This window comes from Vipera ursinii, assembly GCF_947247035.1.
Source record: "Vipera ursinii genome assembly, chromosome: 6".
Lineage (NCBI taxonomy): Eukaryota > Metazoa > Chordata > Lepidosauria > Squamata > Viperidae > Vipera > Vipera ursinii.
In genome coordinates this window covers 82,329,485-82,348,249 of record NC_139515.1, presented here as the reverse complement: position 1 = coordinate 82,348,249, position 18,765 = coordinate 82,329,485, and the positions used below count along the sequence as shown (strand labels likewise).

Below are 18,765 nucleotides of genomic sequence, written 5' to 3'. Positions count from 1 at the left end.
TAAATAAGACTTGAGTATAGTTACTTATCATTTTGTTGTTGTTGTTAGCTGCAAAGTCGTGTCTGACCCATCGCGACCCTTTGGACAACGTTCCTCCAGGCCTTCCTGTCCTCTACCATCTTCTGGAGTCCATTTAATCTCACGCCTCCTGCTTCAGTGACTCCATCCAGCCACCTCCTTCTCTGTCATCCCCTTCTTCTCTTGCCCTCAATCTTTCCCAGCATTGGGCTCTTCTCCAGGGAGTCTTCCTTCTCATTAGGTGGCCAAAGGATTTGAGTGTTAGCTTCCTTTTTATGTTACTTATATGTGTACACTTGAGAGCAAGCAACTAAATTTCATTTTTAATGTGTGCCATTGTGCCCACAGGGAAAAAATGACAATAAAGGTAATCTAATCTAATCTAATCTAATCTAATCTAATCTCTACTGGTTGAAGGAACTTCGGGAACTCTTTATCATCCATGCCCATTCGACCAGGTGCTTTCCAGATAAATTGGACTCCAACAGACATCACACTTAGCCGGAACATGGGATTTGTAGTCCATCCCATCTCGAGAGGAACGGCTTTAGCCTCACGTCCAGCAGGGCCAACTTTAGATTCATCCATCCACTGAACTACGTTTCCCGACATCCCACCGGAACGGCCTTTGCCTTCTCTCATCGCCCCAGGGAAACTACATTTCCCGGCAAGCGCAGAAAAGAACGTCTATTACGGCCTCTGAAGCCTTGAGGCGGCGGAGAGGTTCCTCTCTGCGCCGAAAACTCCACCTCCCAGCATTCTCATGGGCGGGCGGGCGTGCCAGCGCGGCCCGCGCGAGGGGCGGGCCTTAAACGTGGCAGGGCGGTTTATGTTCATTCTGTCAGAAAAAAACCATGGCTGCGACGGCTGGGGATTCTCTTTCGCTCGCTGTCTCCTCTTCCCGGCCGTCGGGTGATGCCGACTCGGGGTCCCCTCACATAGCGGCGCTGATCCTGGCTCGAGGCGGCAGCAAAGGAATCCCTCTGAAGAACATTAAGCTCCTGGCTGGCGTTCCGCTGATCGGTTGGGTACTGAGGGCAGCGCTCGACTCCGGCGCCTTTCAGAGGTCTGCGCATGCGCGAGTGACAACGTTTCTCTTTTTTTTTTCCCCCTCTCTCTCCTCTCCTCGCCCCCTCCCATTTTTTTTAATGAAACTATAGTTCTTTTGTCTCCAGCGGAAACTTCCGGGTTTTATTTGATTCGTTCTTAGGGGTTTTCCTACAAGCCATAGTCAAAGTAATTAATCAGAATCAAAAGGTGGATATCCATGGAATTTCAAATCTAGGATGGGCTGCTGATGGCTCTTTAATAGGCAAGTTTCTTGCAAAGGTTTCCAGCGGATTCCAGCAGATGTGGGTATAGAGAAATAGTAATATCAATTTCCTAGCACAGGGGTAGGCAACCTTGGCTCGTTTATGACTGGTGGACTTCAACTCCCAGAATTCCTGAGCCAGCAGAGCTGGCTCAGGAATTCTGGGAGTTGAAGTCCACCAGTCATAAACGAGCCAAGGTTGCCTAACCCTGTCCTAGCAGGTTTCAAGTAGAATGGGATGAAGCTTTGTGGGGTTTTATTATTATTTATTTATTTTATTTTATTTTATGGGATTTATATACCGCCCTTTCCCGAAGGTCTCAGGGCGGTTTACAGGGTATTTAAAACAAAAAATCAATAGAAAAGTTAAAAACAATTAAAAAGATTAAATCAATCCCTGAAAAAAATAAAAACCCCAATTAAAATTAAAATTCTCAGCCTGGGCCAGAGAGCTCGAAGAGCCAGGTCTTCAGGTCCCGGCGAAATGAACGGAGGTCGGGGGGCAGTCGTAAGCTCCACAGGCAGCTGGTTCCAGAGGGCAGGCGCACCCACAGAGAAGGCCCTCCCCCTGGGTGTTATCCGCCGGCAATCTTTTACCGGCGGCACCCTGAGAAGGCCCTCCCTGTGGGAGCGCACTGGACGAAGGGAACTTGATGCTGGCAGTAGGTGTTCCCTCAAATATCCCGGACCCAAGCCATTTAGGGCTTTATAGGTCATTACCAGCACCTTGAATCTCACCCGGAGGGCAACCGGAAGCCAATGTAGCTCGCGGAGAAGAGGTGTTACACAGGAGTGTTGGGAAGCTCCCATCACAACTCGCGCGGCCGCATTCTGCACCAGTTGAAGCCTCTGAGGGGTCCTCAAGGGCAGCCCCATGTAGAGAGCATTGCAGTAGTCTAGCCGGGAGGTCACGAGCGCATGGGTGACTGTGCGTAGGGCATCTCGGTCCAGATAGGGCCGCAACTGGCGCACCAGGCGAACCTGGGCAAAAGCCCCCCCTGGCCACGGCTCCTATATGATATTCAAAACTGAGCCGTGAATCCAGGAGGACGCCCAAATATACTCACTCTGTAAACCACTTAGAGAAGGTTGTCAAGCACTAAGAAGCAGTATGTAAGTCTTAAGTTATTTCAGAGCGTCCATTTTGACAGGGAATTGAAATGAAACCATATGTTTTCAGATTCTTTCTCTGAAATAGTTAGAACTATCTTCCTATTCTGGTTCCTTGAAAGACGGCAAAACAGAAAATTAACTTTTTGCTGAGGTTGCGCAGTACTTGGTATAAAAGGGTAAACAGTATTTCAAAGCATACATGGGCAGAAAGAAAGGACCACCTTAAATTAAACATGCCTTTTTCTGGAATCCACTGCAGTAACTGTACGCTTTGAGGGGTGCGTGTGTGTGTGTGTGGGAAATGCAGCAGCCTTACAGCATTGCAAAGGGTGCTAGATGTACACCCTCTCATGACCTTTTCTTGCCTCCAGATCTGAAGTGCTGCGCAGTCTTTCCGTTTGTAAACACGATGTGCCCATTTTACAGATTTGAAAATTTAAGGCCCAACCCTAGTGATTTTCCTGAAAGCCGTTGGTCGAAAGAGAGTGGTTACTGTTCTCTTTTCCAAAAGATTTAGTGGGGAGATAGAAGATAAAAGACTTGACTCCTACCTTAAGGCTTGTCATGCTGGGTAAAGCAACTTCCCTCACAGGCAATAACGTGGCTGCTCCCTTTGTCTCCCCACAGTGTGTGGGTTTCCACAGATCATGATGAAATTGAGAAAATTGCCAAACAGTTTGGGGCTCAGGTTCATCGGAGGAGCTCTGAAGTGTCTAAAGATTCCTCTACCTCTTTGGACACCATTGTGGAGTTTCTCCAATATCACGAGGGTATGTTGGTGCTCACAAATTACGAGTTGTTGGTTTTTGGTTTTTTGTTTTTAAAGTATTGCTTTGGGAGATCTTTCAGCTTTCATTCTCTGGATTTGAATACAGGTATGTCTAATTTAGGGATGCGGTGGCTCAGTGGGTTAGGACGCTGAGCTTGTCGATCAGATGGCCGGCAGTTTGGCGGGTCGAATCCCGAGTGCCGCGTAACAGAGTGAGCGCCTGTTACTCGTCCCAGCTTCTGCCAACCTAGCAGTTCGAAAGCACGTAAAAATGCAAGTCGAAAAATAGGGACCACTACGGTGGGAAGGTAACAGCGTTCCATGCGCCTTTGACGTCTAGTCATGCCGGCCACATGACCACGGAGACGTCCTCGGACAAGCGCTGGCTCTTAGGCTTTGAAACGGAGATGAGCACCGGCCCCTAGAGTCGGAAACGACTAGCACACATGTGCGGGGGAACCTTTACCATTACCTTTTATGTCTAATTTAATGATAAGGACAAGGGGGGGGACATGATAGCAGTCTTCCAATATCTCAGGGGTTGCCCCAAAGAAGAGGGAGTCAAGCTATTCTCCAAAGCACCTGAAGGCGGGACAAGAAGCAATGGATGGAAACTAGTCAAGGAGAGAAGCAACCTAGAACTAAGGAGAAACTTCCTGACAATTAGAACAATTAATCAGTGGAACAACCTGCCTCCAAAAGCTGTGAATGCTCCCACACTGGAGGTTTTTAAAGAGATCAGACAGCTATTTGTGTGACATTGTATAGAGCAGAAATCACTGTGTGTTGGGGGGAGAGAGCATGGGGGGAGGCTCAGCTAATCTCAGTGTACACATGTTGTACTTTGACAATAAAGGTTTATTATTATTATTATTTATTATTTATTAAATGTCCAACACGCTGCCCGTGGGCCAGATGTGGCCTGCGCAGGCCACGCCCGCCCCAGCTCCCCAAAGGCAAAAAACATACTGATACGTCACAATGCGGCCCACGATGCAATTGGGCTTGACACCGTTGGGTACAGAGTCTCCTGCTTGAGCAGGGGGTTGGACTAGAAGACCTCCAAGGTCCCTTCCAACTCTGTCATTCTGTTCGTCTTGAACTTATGACCACAGTTGAGCCCAAAATTTCCATTCCTACACAAGGCAGCTGTTAAGTGAGTTCTGTCTCATTTTATGATTATTTTTTTTTAACGCATTCGTTAAATGAATCCCTGCCGTTGTTAAGCGAATCAGGCAGCACGCATCTGACCTCCCCCGGCTGACTTTGGGGAAGGTTACCAAGGGTGATCGCATGACCTCAGGACAGTACAACCGTCATAAATATCTGCCAGTTGCCAAGTGATCGTGAGGATGCTGCAACGGTTGTAGGTGTGAAAAGTAATCATAAATCACATTGTTTTTCAGTATTGTTATATTTCTGAACGGTCATTAGGTTGTAAATCAAGGATAACCCCAAAATCCCTTTTTATCTTCTTGCTTATATATTAACTGAACGTAATTTTAATCTACAATGGAATTCTTTGTCTCTGCTGCTTCCGAGCTCCCCTTAGTGACAGAGATAGATCGGGAGTACTAAATGTTTAACTATTGCATTCGGGAAGCATCTCCTATTTCAGCAAAACATATGGAGGCAAAGAAATAATCGTAAAAGCCATCTGCTTCATACGGACATTTTATTTACCTGAATTAGCCCCGAAAATCAATAGTTTAAAAACCGGATATTAACTATTTATCTAAACAGAATTCTATTTGCTGTGACCATGCCATTGAATAAACAGTGAGGATTCTAAACAATGTAAATTGCAATAATATTCTGCTTGGGTTTTCCCCTAAATATATGCCATATATCTTCTGGTAGATTTTAACGATATAGTTTGAACCAAACGGCAACCTAGAGCAGAGGTCCCCAACCTTTGGGGCACCAGGGACCGGTTCCGTGGAGAGAGGTTTTTCCGCGGACCGGAGGGGGCGTGGTTTCGTGTGCTGCCTGCATCCCGCGGATGGGGCTTTGCTTGTTTGTGCGGACCGGTTGCTGACATGCCGCGGCCCGGTACCGATCCACGGACTGGGGGTTGGGGACCCCCGACCTAGAAGATTCTTATCTCCTCCATATTTATCTCTCATTTCTCCAGAGGTCGATGTTGTAGGAAACATCCAGGCAACTTCCCCATGCCTGCATCCCACCGACCTCACCAAAGTGGTCAAAATGATCCGGGAGGACGGCTTTGACTCGGTGTTTTCGGTTGTCCGGCGGCACCAATTCAGATGGAGCGAAATTAAAAAAGGAGGTAAAGCTTGGGCATCTTTCAGACTGGATATTCTTGCTAATAAAAGCTTCAGATAGGTGCCTATTCACATCAACCCTCTAGCAGCCTTGAACAAGCTGGCTTCTTTGGCTAAGAAACGGTGATGATCACCACCCGCCAGAGTTGGACATAACTGGGCAGGAGAAACCTCGACTTTCACCTTTACATCCAAACCTTCTCAGTACAGTCTACTCAGCTTTGTTGCAACATCCAGCCACGACTGGGCAAGGGCCCTTTCCCTGATGCCTAAAATTCTCTTCTGTGGAAAGGCCAAAGATTGGTGTGGGGACTCCATGGCCTTTCCCGCCCTTTCCCATGTTTACTTAACGAGCGAGAGAGTGACGGCGCTAAAGGAACGAGATTCACTCTACGAGTTTTCGAGTTACGAGTGGAACGGGCAGGCTCCGTTCCACTCATGACTCGAGGACTACCTGCAGGGCATTTTTTGTCATAGAACGCTCAGAACGGAGTTCCGGCACCTTTTTTGGATGGAAACTTGTAGGGTAGGCAAGGCGGGTTGTGTGACATGTGTGAGTTCCGGCACCTTTTTCTTTTACAAAAAAAGCACTGGATAGATAGATAGATAGATAGATAGATAGATAGATAGATAGATAGATAGATAGATAGATAGATAGATAGATAGATGGCTTTTTTTGTCATAGAACGCTCAGAACGGAGTTCCGGCACCTTTTTTGGATGGAACCTTGTAGGGTAGGCAAGGCGGGTTGTGGGACATGTGTGAGTTCCGGCACCTTTTTCTTTTAAAAAAAAAGCACTGACTACCTGTATTAATAAACTCACTAAACCACGGTTTAGTGTGCGAGTGAGAGGGACAGCATAGTGACATTTGCAATTCCCATGGTACTGAATCCAACTCTTTCTCTCCCCCCTCCCCCTCTTGTTTGAACAGTCAGTGAAGTAACTGTCCCGCAAAACCTGAATCCCGCCAAGCGTCCCCGACGGCAGGACTGGGATGGTGAACTATATGAAAATGGATCGTTTTACTTTGCCAAAAGGGCCTTAATTGAAAGGGGATATTTGCAGGTGGGCGCGCCAATTCCTTTTTTCCTTCCTTGTGCCACGGCACTTCTGAGTTGGGTTTCTGAAGAAGTTACTCAGTTCTTTCGAGGCTATCCTTTAACTAACAGTTCCAATTTAGGGACCGGCTGAATTTTTTTTCCTCGTTTTTTTTCTTAAAATCCTCCCGTAAGGGGTGGTTTGACTTTCAAAGGCAAATTGCTGATAGAGTGATTTTTTTTTAAAATCAAGAAATAGAAGAGGAAGGGAGACTTTCAATCCCACTTCCCTGGAATCACTGGCCAGATTTATCTTCCTGTTTTATCTTCCTACAACATTCCTAGCTGTAGCACGATACAACGGTGCCATCTAAAATATTGGGAAATCCACCCCAGCTGAAAGGCTATAGTACAGAGGGCTTATATTTTGTTTCGTTTTTTTCCAAAAAAGACTTCCCTATGTACTATTTTTGATGCAGAAGCACAATTGGTATGAATTAAGCTATGTTTTTGTTATTCCATCCGGAGTGTTAAGGAGGTGGATTCAGGAGGAAGATAGATTACTGTTTCTTAAGTAGAACCAAAATATCAGAGGAAGAGGAAAGGAGGGGAGGGGAGGGGAGGGGAGAGGAGAGGAGAGGAAGAAAGAAAAGGAGAGAGGGGAGAGGAGAGGAAGAAGGAGAGGGGAGGGGAGAGGAGAGGAAGAAAAGGAGAGGAGAGGGAAGGGAAGGGAAAGGAGGGGAGAGGAGAGGGAAGGGAAAGGAAGGGAGGGGAGAGGAGAGGAAGAAAGGGGAGAGGAGAGGAAGAAAAGGAGAGGGAAGAGAAAGGAGGGGAGGGGAGGAGAGGAAAGAAGGAGAGGGGAGGGGAGAGAAGAGGAGGAAGAAAAAGGGAGGAGAGGGAAAGGAAGGGAGGGGAGAGGAGAGGGGAGGAAGAAAAAAGGAGAGAGGGGAAAGGAGAGGAAGAAAGGGGAGGGGAGAGGAGAGGAAGAAAAGGAGAGGGAAGGGAAAGGAGGGGAGGGGAGGAGAGGAAAGAAGGAGAGGGGAGAGGAGAGGAGGAAGAAAAAGGGAGGAGAGGGAAGGGAAAGGAAGGGAGGGGAGAGGAGAGGGGAGAGGAGAGGAAGAAAAGGAGAGGAGGGAAGGGAAAGGAGGAGAGGGGAGGAGAGGAAGAAAGGAGAGGGGGTGGAAAGGGAGGGGAGAGAAGAAGAAAAAGAAGAGAGGGAAGGGAAAGGAGGGGAGGGGAGAGGAGAGGAAGAAAAAAGGAGAGGGGAGAGGGAAGGGAAAGGGAGGGAAGGGGAGAGGAAAGAGAAGGAAGGGGGAGGGGAAGGGAGAGAAGGAAAGGAAAGGCTAACTATTGACATCCAGATAGGAAGTCCAGATGATCTTTTTCTGTTAATTCTTGCGGCAGTGAGTCCTGATAATGTTAAATCCAACATCTTATTTTAAAAAAGAAAAAAGAATAAGAAAATAGTTGAACTAGACCAGGGGTAGGGAACCTTGGCTCTTTTATGACTTGTGGACTTCAATACCCAGAATTCCTGAACCATCCATGCTGAGTCAGGAATTCTGAGAGTTGAAGTCCACAAGTCATAAAAGGGCCAAGGTTCCTTACCCTTGAACTACTAGACCAGTCATAGTCAGTTACTCAGAATATTGTGTTCATAATTCTTCCCTACTTTTGTTTAAGGTGGATTTATTCGTTTAATTAGATTTTTTTTCATTAGACCTTTTTCCATTAGTTAGAGCAGCGGTCTTCAATTTTTTAGGCTCCAGGAACCAGTTCCATGGGGGGTGGGGGGTGATTCCACAGGGGGGGGCATGGTTTCACACACTGCCTGCATCCCGCACATACGTGAATGGGGCCTCGCTTGCTTGCATGGCTTGCTTGCATGGGGCCTCGCACGCTCATTCGTAGCAATTGACACAAGGTTTGTTAAGTGTTGGACTTATGTTAGTCTAGCATAAATATGTTTCTTGTAAGGAAGTTTCCTAACAAAATGCTTCCTTCAATTCAATTATGAGTTTTGTTCCATGTTGGATCTAGAAGCTAATGATGTATACCAGTGGTGGCAAACCTATGGTGCGCGTGTCAGAGGTGGCACTCGGAGCCCTCTCTGTGGACATGTGCGCTGTCACCCCAGCCCTGCCTCCCTCACAGACCCCTCCTCACCAGCAGCCCCCCCCGGAGGAGAGTCTCCTCCGGGCACAGCCACATGGAGCAGCGCAACCAATGACATGGCAGCTGGGTAGCAGGGACAAGATTCTGCCCTCACATCCCATCACGTGCAGATGGTGCTACAGGGTGCGGGAGGAGGGCATGGCCACCATGGCATTGCTAGGCTGCCTGGGTGATCTGCGGCAGGCCGTGGAAGCAGTGGATGGCTCTGCGAGGGTGGGGCAGAACTGGGGGGGGCAGTTTTGGGGCATTTGGTCTCTAAAAGGTTTGCCATGACTGATTATAATGTTAATGCCAACGCTGCTAACATCAGATGTTTTTGCATTGACAACAGATAGAAATGTAGCCATTTTTTCCCGTTTGCTTTTAGAGTTAGATGATGCTGGGAGGAGGGGATGTGAATGAGAGTCCAGCTAGACATAACAACACTAAACTTAGCATGAGAATCAAGGTTACTGAGCCCAGAGCTGATTAAGAATTGGGCTGGAGAGGAAGCCCGCACTTCAAGCTAATTGGGGAATGTGATTTATGTAAATTGGAGGAGGGAATTGTGCTTTGATACTATGTGCCCAGGGGAGGGGAATTCAGTTTTTGGCTTCGATTATGTAAGTGCCAATATTATGCTACTCGAATAAAAGATCTTTTACGGTAAACAGTGCCTCAAAGTTGTTTTGAAGAGTTTCATCTGTCAGAACCATGACAGTTAATCTTTCACAGTTTCGGTGTATTTAAGATAGTCACAGGGCTCTCATTCCATAACGTCTCTGTCTTCTAAAAGGAAAGGGGGGGGAGATTTGCCTGTAAATTGGGTTGGTTTGCAATTTCTGGCTCTTCTCTGCAGACTTGTGCTTGTACATAACCCCTGTGGAAACCCTGCTCAGCATTCAGGGTGTGCCCTCTGGTGTGGGCACGATCGACTGACCCATGGTTTCCATTTTATTTAGGGTGGGAAAATGGCCTACTATGAAATGCGAGCTGAGCACAGTGTGGACATCGATGTTGACATAGACTGGCCCATTGCCGAGCAGCGGGTCCTGAGGTAAACTCAGAAACTGGTTTTCTCGTGTGTCTCCGCCTTTTGAGAGATCTTATAATGCCGGGATGCACCATCAGCAGGACAACGAGGTACCCTTGTGGAGTTCTTGGTGCTCTATGTGGTTGCTGGTTTTCTTGCAGATGTTTCATTACCCAACTAGGCATCAGTGTTTGAAGGGAGTGCAGTTAAACTATCTTCTGTTGTGATTCCTCGCCATCCAGTGGATCCAGCAGCTGAGTTTGAGGAATCAGATGAGGAGGAGGGGCCTGGAGTGACATTAGAGTCAGAAGAAGGCTCTGAGGAGCTCCAAGACTTACAGGCGGATGAGGAGCCTGGCCCCTCTACTCGCACTCAGGCTGAGACACAGCTATGCTGGGAGCCTGAGTTGGACACTGATGAAGAACAGTTGGGACAAATCCCGGATGCATGAAAGCGCCGGCCAGCAAAGCGAGCAGGAGAGAGGAATGCAATGGGGCGGCTCCAAAGGCAAAGGAGAAGGCATTAGGAAGCCACGCCTTGGCTGAATTATCAAAGGGAAGGTGTGGGAGGTGCTGGTTGCCGAAGGCAATTGTTCGTGTTGAGGATCGAGTTTCTGTGGACTGTGTTTGTTTGCCTTGGATATTGACTGAGGTCTGTGAGAATAAAAGGGGGTGTTTTTTTCTTGCAGTTCCTGCCTGTTTCTTGGAAGAGGGGTTTCTCCATGTGAGCATAATAAGGACTCACGTGGGCTGGGAAAGAACACCTAGTACTGATGCTGTTACCTAGTTGGGTAATGAAACGTCCGCAAGAAAACCGCCAAGCTCAGAGAGCACCAAGGACCCCCTCGTTTCAGTCCTGAGCTACAATGTTCTTTTCTCTAAAACCCCTTGTTCCAGAACAAGTCCATATAGGTTGAAGAGAAGGATGTCTCCCCCAAATAGATATTAGTCTTTCTTTTGCAAGATTTTTGCTCTTCCCAGGGTTCAAGGCAATCTACATATTTGTCCTCCAGAATTATCTTCACCTAAAAAACTTACGAGATGAGTTGGGCAGATAGAAGGACTGATCCAAGGACATCCCAGTAAGATTCGATGATTGAGGGCGGGCTAGAACTTGAGTCTCTCTGATCTTAGCAACATATGTGAATCGTCTACACCGACATGCCAAATAACTAGCAGGCTGCAGAAATTTCCTGACGATTAGAACAATCAACCAGTGGAACCGCTCCCTCCTGAGGTTGTGGGTGCTCAACACTGGAGGTTTTTAAGAAGAGATCAAACAGCCATCTGTCTGGAATGGTGTAGGTAGGGGGTTGGGCTAGAAGACCTCCAAGGTCCCTTCCAACTCGTGCTATTTCTTCGCTGGGAATTATGCATTTCTTTTTCCCTCTTGGTCTTCCAGCCTTCTCCTTGCCCATAGAAAGCAACACACGTAAACCAGAGCTCCTTCCATTTTTCCCCATGATTGTCGCGCATCTGTATTCCAGATATGGCTACTTTGGGAAAGAGACCTTAAAAGACGTGAAGCTTCTGGTTTGTACCATTGACGGAGGCCTCACCACCGGTCACATCTACATCTCTGAAGATGGAAAAGAGATGGTTTCATATGACGTCAGAGATGCTGTTGGAATAAACCAGCTTCAGAAAAGAGGAGTCAAGGTACGTCTTAACTCTTGTCCCTGGGGATAGATTTTCAGGGTTGGGAGGTCACAACATTTCTTTGCCTTTTATTGGAAATAAGGCTGACGTTTAGTTTTCACAGTGGAGGCCAAAATGACAAGGCCTGAGTGTATGGAGACATCATGAAGACAGAGAGGAAGGGAGTTAGCAATATTTATTATTTTATTTTGTTGTTTTATAATTTAACTTTTTTAAATTTTATTTCAATCCAATTTATTTATTTCATTTCAAACGATTCTGGGCAGCTCACAGTTCAAAAACGTACATTACCATTAAAATCTTGCAAACCCTTTAAAACAAAAGAATAAAAAAAACCATTAAAACACACAAAACTTATATAAAATGTTTTACAGATGGCATATGACACCAGTGAGGCTAGCAAAAGTGTTTAAAAATACTTCAAATAAGTATTAGAAATGCAAACAAAGACCAGGTACTTATTACCATATCTGGTGGACATGCCCTAAAGCAAAAAGATTTTGGTTGAAAACACATTTATGGTTGGAGAAGAAAATGACTAAAAAACAAATAAACTTTAAGCCAGAATTATTTTTGTTAGGAATAATAGGAGCAAATTATGAGAAAGACTGTGTATATTTAATTCTATGCATACTAACTGCAGCAAGAATTGTATTTGCCCAACATTGGAAAAATGAAAATTTACCAACTGAAGAAGAGTTAATTAAGAAAATCTTAGACTGTGCAGAAATGGATAGATTGACTTTAAAGATAAAGGAGAAAGAAGTCTCAGTGTATTTTAGAACTTGGGATAATTTTTATCAATGGCTAGAAAAACGAGTTAGAGAGAAAGGAATGTGATATGTAACTTTGAATATGTATTAGCAAGAAGAAAGCTATTGAGCGATTAATTAACATATTATTTATGATAATTAACTATTACCATTGGGTTTTTTTTAAAACACATGAACCCAGACACTATGCTGTTTGCTAAACATTGAGAATGCTACTTGGAAAAACCCTAACCCCAACCCTTATCCTAACCCAAATTCCAACCCCAACCCTGACCCCTCCTTATTCCTAATCCTATAAAAACTAATAATATATATTATTACCTCAGACTCAGGAGCAGAGCCAGGTCTTTAATGCTTTACGGAAGGCTAACGGGGTTAGGGCTGGGGTGTATTGTCCTAGTTAGATGCCTTCCCCATCTGCTCTAGCAGCAAAAAAACAGGTTATAGGATTTCAACACATTCTTGCAGTATCAAAGGTGCTAACGCACACGAGGTTTTGCTTGACACTGATGATGTTACCTAGTTGGGCGATGAAACGTCTGCAAAAAAACCTTCAAGCTCCTAGAGCACCAGGGAGCCCTCGCTTCGACCCTGAACTACAAATATTCTCTTCTCTCAGCACTAACCCCCTTTCGTTTGACCCTAGGTGCGGCTGATCTCCGAGCGGGTCTGTTCCGCCAAGGCGCTCTTCACCTCGAAGTTGGGCTGTACCTTGGAAGTCGGGGTGACAGACAAGCTGGGCGTCGTGGAGAAATGGCGGAAGGCCATGGGGCTGTGCTGGAAGGAGGTTGCGTACTTAGGTTAGGCCCTTTCCAAATGCTGTTGCTGGTTTCATTGACTAAAGCTCTGCTGGAAGTTTTTCTGAAAAGTTGGCTTCCTCTGCAAACGAGGTTTCTGATTTTTCTACTTTATTCCCCCAGGGGAGGGCTTTTGAGCTTATCTCAACTGTTGGAAGTAGAAAAAAAGTAGTCCTCCACTTACAACTGTTCCCTAAGTGACCTTTGAAAGTTACAACAGCCCGGAAAAAGGGACTTACGATGTTTTATGACCATTGCAGCATCTACATGGGCAGGAGATCGAAATTCAGGCTTGGCAATTGACTCACCTTTATGACGGTGGCAGTGTCCCAGGATTATGTGATGACTTTCTGGCAATCAAAACCAGATACGCTTAACAGCCGTTGTTACCAACCTAACAATTTTAAGTGATTCGTTTTACAGTTGTGGCAAGAAAGGTCGTAACATGGGACAAACTCAATTAGCAAGAGAAATTTTGGGCTCATTTGTGGTTGTAAGCCGAGGATTACCTGTCATGGTGTGTGTGTGCCAGCGCACTTTCTGTTGTGCCTCTTTCCATCTCTCGGAAGCTTCTCTAACTACGTTCTGTTCCCAGTCCAAAAATCAAACTGGGAGGAAGGCCTGCTTGATGCCTTTTTAAATAATAATAATAATAATAATGATGATGATGATGATGATGATGATGATGATGATGATGATGATGGAAGGAAGTCTGTGAAGGCAAAAAGGTCTCTGAATGTACAGAGAGTGCTTTGGAAAGTGGGTGGAAAAAGAAGTGGGTGGAACCAGAATCAACCTCAAATTCAATTTCTGGTAAATGCAAGTCCAAAAAAACCCCCCTCCAAAACCAACCAATAGGACACTTCCACATATATTGAATAATAATCTTTTTATATTCAAAATCAGCTTTTAGAACGAATGCATTCCAAGGCTTTTAGAGGCCAGGCTTTGGTTTGCAATCCCGCCTTTTTTTTTTTCAAACTACCTCAGAAATGCCTCTAACAAATGTAACCATTAAAAAAAAAAGCGTGCGTTCACTTACTGAAGATGCTTTTTATTTTCCCTTGTCACTGCAGGAAATGAAGACTCGGATGTGGAGTGTCTGAAGAAAGCCAGCATGAGTGCCGTCCCTGCTGACGCTTGTCCGGCTTCACAGAAAGCTGCAAGCTACATTTGTCGATGTAATGGCGGCCGTGGCGCAGTTCGAGAGTTCGCCGAGCACATCCTCCTTTTAATGGAAAAGGTGAATTCGGCGGGGAAAAACTTGGGGTGAAAAACTTGACGCCTCCAAGCAGCGTCTCTGGGAGAGGAGGAATTCTGCTTCGTTGATTCCGCTGGGGTGGCTTTTCTCTGCTTGGCCTTTGACATTTCCAGCATCCAAAGGACCCTGACAGGGAGCTTTAAAAATATCCGCTTTATTATTTCACTGGTGACGAAATCGTTAACGAATGGACGCAGACCCAAGGTGGCAGGAAAACCCAATATATCCAAAGACACGCCAGAGACGTTTCCTAGAAGGCTAAAAAAAGGTTTACAGCCCTATTCCCTGATTCCCCCCCCCCCTCTTTATTTTATGTTTCTTCATTTGCTTGCTCGTTTTTTTGCAGCCTGATCATTTAGGCAAAAAAATTTTTTTTGGTAAAAATAGAAGCAATAGGAAAAAAAAATGCTTGGGGTTTTTTACTCTGGCTACAGTGCCATGCCGTGATATAAGGAATTGATGACCATGAATGGACATCAAATGGAACTTAATATTTTGCCAAGTACTGATGTCTCCTGACAGGCAGGAATGTACATTCTTGATGTTATGTTCAAGGGTTTCTCCACAACAAACTTTATTTTATGCTGTTAGCCTAGACTGGATCCTCTAAGCCAGGGGTGTCAAACTTGCAACGTCACGTGATGTGTCGTGACGTACCGCAACTTTTTTGCCATTGCCGGCAATGGGGTGGGCGCGGTTTCGCTATGATGCATCCGGCCCGCCCGCCGGCCAGCAGTTTGACACCCCTGCTCTAAGCCAGTGTTAGACTTCAACTCCCAGAATTCCCCGGTCAGCCACGCTGACTGGGGAACTCTGGGAGTTGTAGTCCATACTTCTTCAAGTGGCCGAGATTGAGAAACACTGCTCTAAGGTGAGTCACACGGGCCAAATCCAGTCACCTGTTCAATTGGGGAGCATCGACGTTTTGGTGGGCTGAAGTGGCAAATAATAATTGGGGAGCGGGGAAAGGCACGAGTGCCAGAGGCAGGGCAGTGATGCCGAGTGGTCAAAGTCCTAGCGTTTCCTGAATTTAAAGAGGACAGATCCAAGCAGGAGAACAGGTGCTAAATCTTTAAAGGCTTATATGGGCCACCGGCAATGATAAAGAGTTCCTGTTGACAAATTCCGTGGGTGAGCTGCTGATGGGAATGTCCCAGTTCGCCTGCTGGGCTAAGTCGCTGAGCTGAGTCTTCCTCCTCCTGGGCTCCTTGACAACAAGGAGTTGTGTATTCTTCCCCGAGGCCCTAGGCCAGCAGCAACACCCCGCCACACAAAACCTTTTGGGCACCAGGGACCGGTTCCATGTTGAAAGGTTTTTCCGCGGACCGGAGAGGGCATGGTTTTGTGTGCTGCCTGCATCTCGCGAATGGGGTTTCACTAGTTTGCGTGGGCTGTTTTTTTGGCATGCCACGGACCGGTGCCGGTCCACGGATGGGGGGGGGGGGTTGGGGACCCCTGCTCTAGACAGCGATTTGAGGTGATTTGATGGATCTGACTTTGCGTTTCTGTTATCTTGAGAGCAGCCACTTGAGATGGTCAGTTGAATCAAGGAGCGTCTTTAGGAAATAAAAAGGCACTTAATGAGAGACTGAAAGCAAGTACTATTCTTTTACCTGCTAGCTCAGAATCATTTCATTGTGAGGGTCCAGTAAGATACCAGAGCACAATTGAACATATTTGGTTCAAACTTGTAGCACCGGAAGTGTTGCATTCTGAAGGAAAGAGATTGAAGGAGACAGCAGTGCGAAAGCATCCTTGTCTTTGCGGTCTTCTGTGGAAAAGAGTCTCGCAGTCCCGCTAGTCCAGCGTTTCCCAACCTTAGGAACTTGAAGATGCGTGGACTTCAACTCCCAGAATTCCCCAGCCAGCATAGCTGGCTGGGGAATTCTGGGAGTTGAAGTCCACGCATCTTCAAGTTCCTAAGGTTGGGAAACGCTGCGCTAGTCAATGATAGATCGGATAATGTGCTGGTATTTACAGGTGAAGAATGTTTGTTTGTTTTTTCTAATCCCAGCATTTTAATGTTTTATGCTTTTGATTATATTTTTTTTTTAAATCTGCGATGAAAATTGATTGGGATTTCTTTGTTGTTGTTGTTGTTTACTTTTCAGTGGGCTGGGGGGGGCTTTACATTCCCCCCCCCCGAAAGAGGAGGATAGCGCTTCACTGAGATTTTGGATAAACAGATGTCCATTTTTTTTCAGTCATGTTTTTTTTTTAAGTAACCTTTCCCTATTATCTTGTTAGCCTTTTGGACAAAGGCGATTGTCAGGCACAGGGAGCCTCTACAGAGAGGGTCTGAAAAGTCACAACGAGAGCCGCTGTGTTGTGGTTTTTCCTTTACCCCATTTTCACCCCCTGGCAGAAACTTTACAGCAGGGGTCTTCAAACTTGGCCCTTTTATGACTTGTGGACTTCAACTCCCAGAATTCCTCAGCCAGCGTGCCTGGCTGAGGAATTCTGGGAGTTGAAGTCCACAAGTCATAAAAGGGCCAGGTTTGAAGGCCCCTGCTTTATGGGCTTGTCTCTTCCTTCTTCCTTCTGTGAAGGCAAGTGAGAAGTCTTTGAGCAAGAAATTCTCCCTGGATATTTGCATTTCCACCCAAGGAGAATTTTCATGCGTAGAAACAAAAAATGTAGATGTCTTTGTATGCTGAAATACCATTCTGGGCAAAGCAATTTTAAAAATGTTGTTACCTTCCCACTGAAGCAGTTCCTATTTAATCTACTCGCACTTGCATGTTTTCGAATTGCTAGGTGAGCAGGAGCTGGAGCAGAAGACGGTAGCTCACCCGCTGCACAGTGCTCGGGTCTCAAACCTTTTCAGCTGATCAGTTCAGCATCTTTAATCACTGAGCCGTCGTGCCCCTAGATACATACGGTTAGAAGCCCACCTTGCTGTAACATTTGACATCATTTCCTATTAGAAATACTGGCCAATTTCGCGGGCATGAATTATGTTGAGATGTGCGAACTGGATTACTCTTTCAGTAATTATGCTTCATACAAATAAAATCTCATCCTACTTTTCTTTTTTTCCCCATAAGATCATCCTTTTTGTGACCTACTGTAAAACATGGGGGGGTTTTTAAAGCCACAATTGATTGTGTTTCTACAACCCTTGAGGCAAAACCAACCATCCACTATATGATGTGTGAAACGAAACTTTTGCCTTGAAATTATCTTGAAAAATTACTTTTGGCCCAATATTTCTGTATCTCTCCAGCCTATTTGTTTTATCTTTCACTTTAATACGCAAAAACAATCACCTGTCCAAAAGAGATCCGGTGAACTTTGGACTGGAAAAACAAGACAAACCTAAAATAATATATTAATGCTGGATGAAGGAAGATCCCGACATATTTAGATTAGAAGGATGAAATAGAAGTTTGAAATAAGAAATCACCTGAAAATATTTTTGGTGTGTGTGGTGGTGGTGGTGGGGAACGGTCAAGAAATTGCCATTGATTTATAAATATGAAATATAAATATATTTATAAAATATAAGACTTATGAAATACCTCTTCTGCCAGATGCCGAGTTTTAATGCATTTCTGGGAACTATGGATAAAGGACTTTGGTTCCAACGCTCTCACTGATTTCTCTTGTTGATTATTTATAAGTGTGAATAATATGTAATCAAAGAGACTTTATTTTTTAAAACAATTCAAGAATAATAATAATAAAAAAAACCTGTGAAACTGTATTGAAGGTTTTTTTTCTTTCTTGCTGGGTGATGATGGCTCCGTGTCGCATGTTCTTTGCACGGGGCAGACTCTGCTTCCATTTCGACTTCCTGTTTATGATAGTCCTCCAGTATTGAAATATCCACTTTGATAGGAGTCACTCACGTGTCTAAGGCTGCATCTACACAATATGCTCAAGGGACGAGTGTGTGTGTGTGTGTGTGTGTGTTCCGCTGCATTATGCAAGTAGCCCTTGATGTAGAACCATTCTTTTGAAATTGCAATGGCTCCGAGAACAGTGACTTATGACCATTTTTCTCACACGCGTGACCGTTGCGGCATCCCCATGGTCACGTGGTCAAAATTCAGATGCTTAGCAACTGACATGTATTTATGTCGGTGGGGGTGTCCCGGCGTCACATGATCCCCTTTTGTGGCCTGATCAGCAAAGTCAGTTGGGGAAGCCAGATTTTACTTAACAAATGTTACTAACTTGGAACGACTGCATCGATTCACTGAACGACTTTGGCAGGAAAGATGGCAAGGTGGGGCAAAACCCACTTAACTGTCTCACTTAGCGACGTAAATTTGGGGCTCGGTTGTGGTTGTAGGTCTATTAGACTGTTGGTCTAACTTACAGGGGTAGGCAACCTTGGCTCTTTTATGGCTCGTGGACTTCAACTCCCAGAATTCCTGAGCCAGCATGGCTCAGCTTGGAAACCTCTCCCTTTCCCCTCAACATGGCTGGCTCAGGGATTCTGGGAGTTGAAGTCCACCAGTCATAAAAGGGCCAAGTTTGAAGACCCCTGTCCTAGACTCTCTGAAGACAGGGCAAGAAACCACTAGTCTTGCACTTCAATTTGACCA

At 45.6% G+C, this 18,765-nt stretch overlaps 1 protein-coding gene across 1 annotated transcript; it reads left to right on the top strand.

Moving 5' to 3' along the window:
* Nucleotides 1–715: 715 nt before the first annotated feature.
* Nucleotides 716–17,910, top strand: CMAS (cytidine monophosphate N-acetylneuraminic acid synthetase). The gene is made up of 9 exons (XM_083365174.1): nucleotides 716–1,084; nucleotides 3,071–3,213; nucleotides 5,347–5,502; nucleotides 6,431–6,564; nucleotides 9,653–9,747; nucleotides 11,210–11,381; nucleotides 12,801–12,954; nucleotides 14,028–14,194; nucleotides 16,970–17,910. The coding sequence occupies exons 1-9, from the start codon at nucleotides 873–875 to the stop codon at nucleotides 16,997–16,999; spliced, it is 1,263 nt and encodes a 420-aa protein (XP_083221300.1). The 5' UTR covers nucleotides 716–872; the 3' UTR covers nucleotides 17,000–17,910.
* The last annotated feature ends 855 nt before the right edge of the window (nucleotides 17,911–18,765 follow it).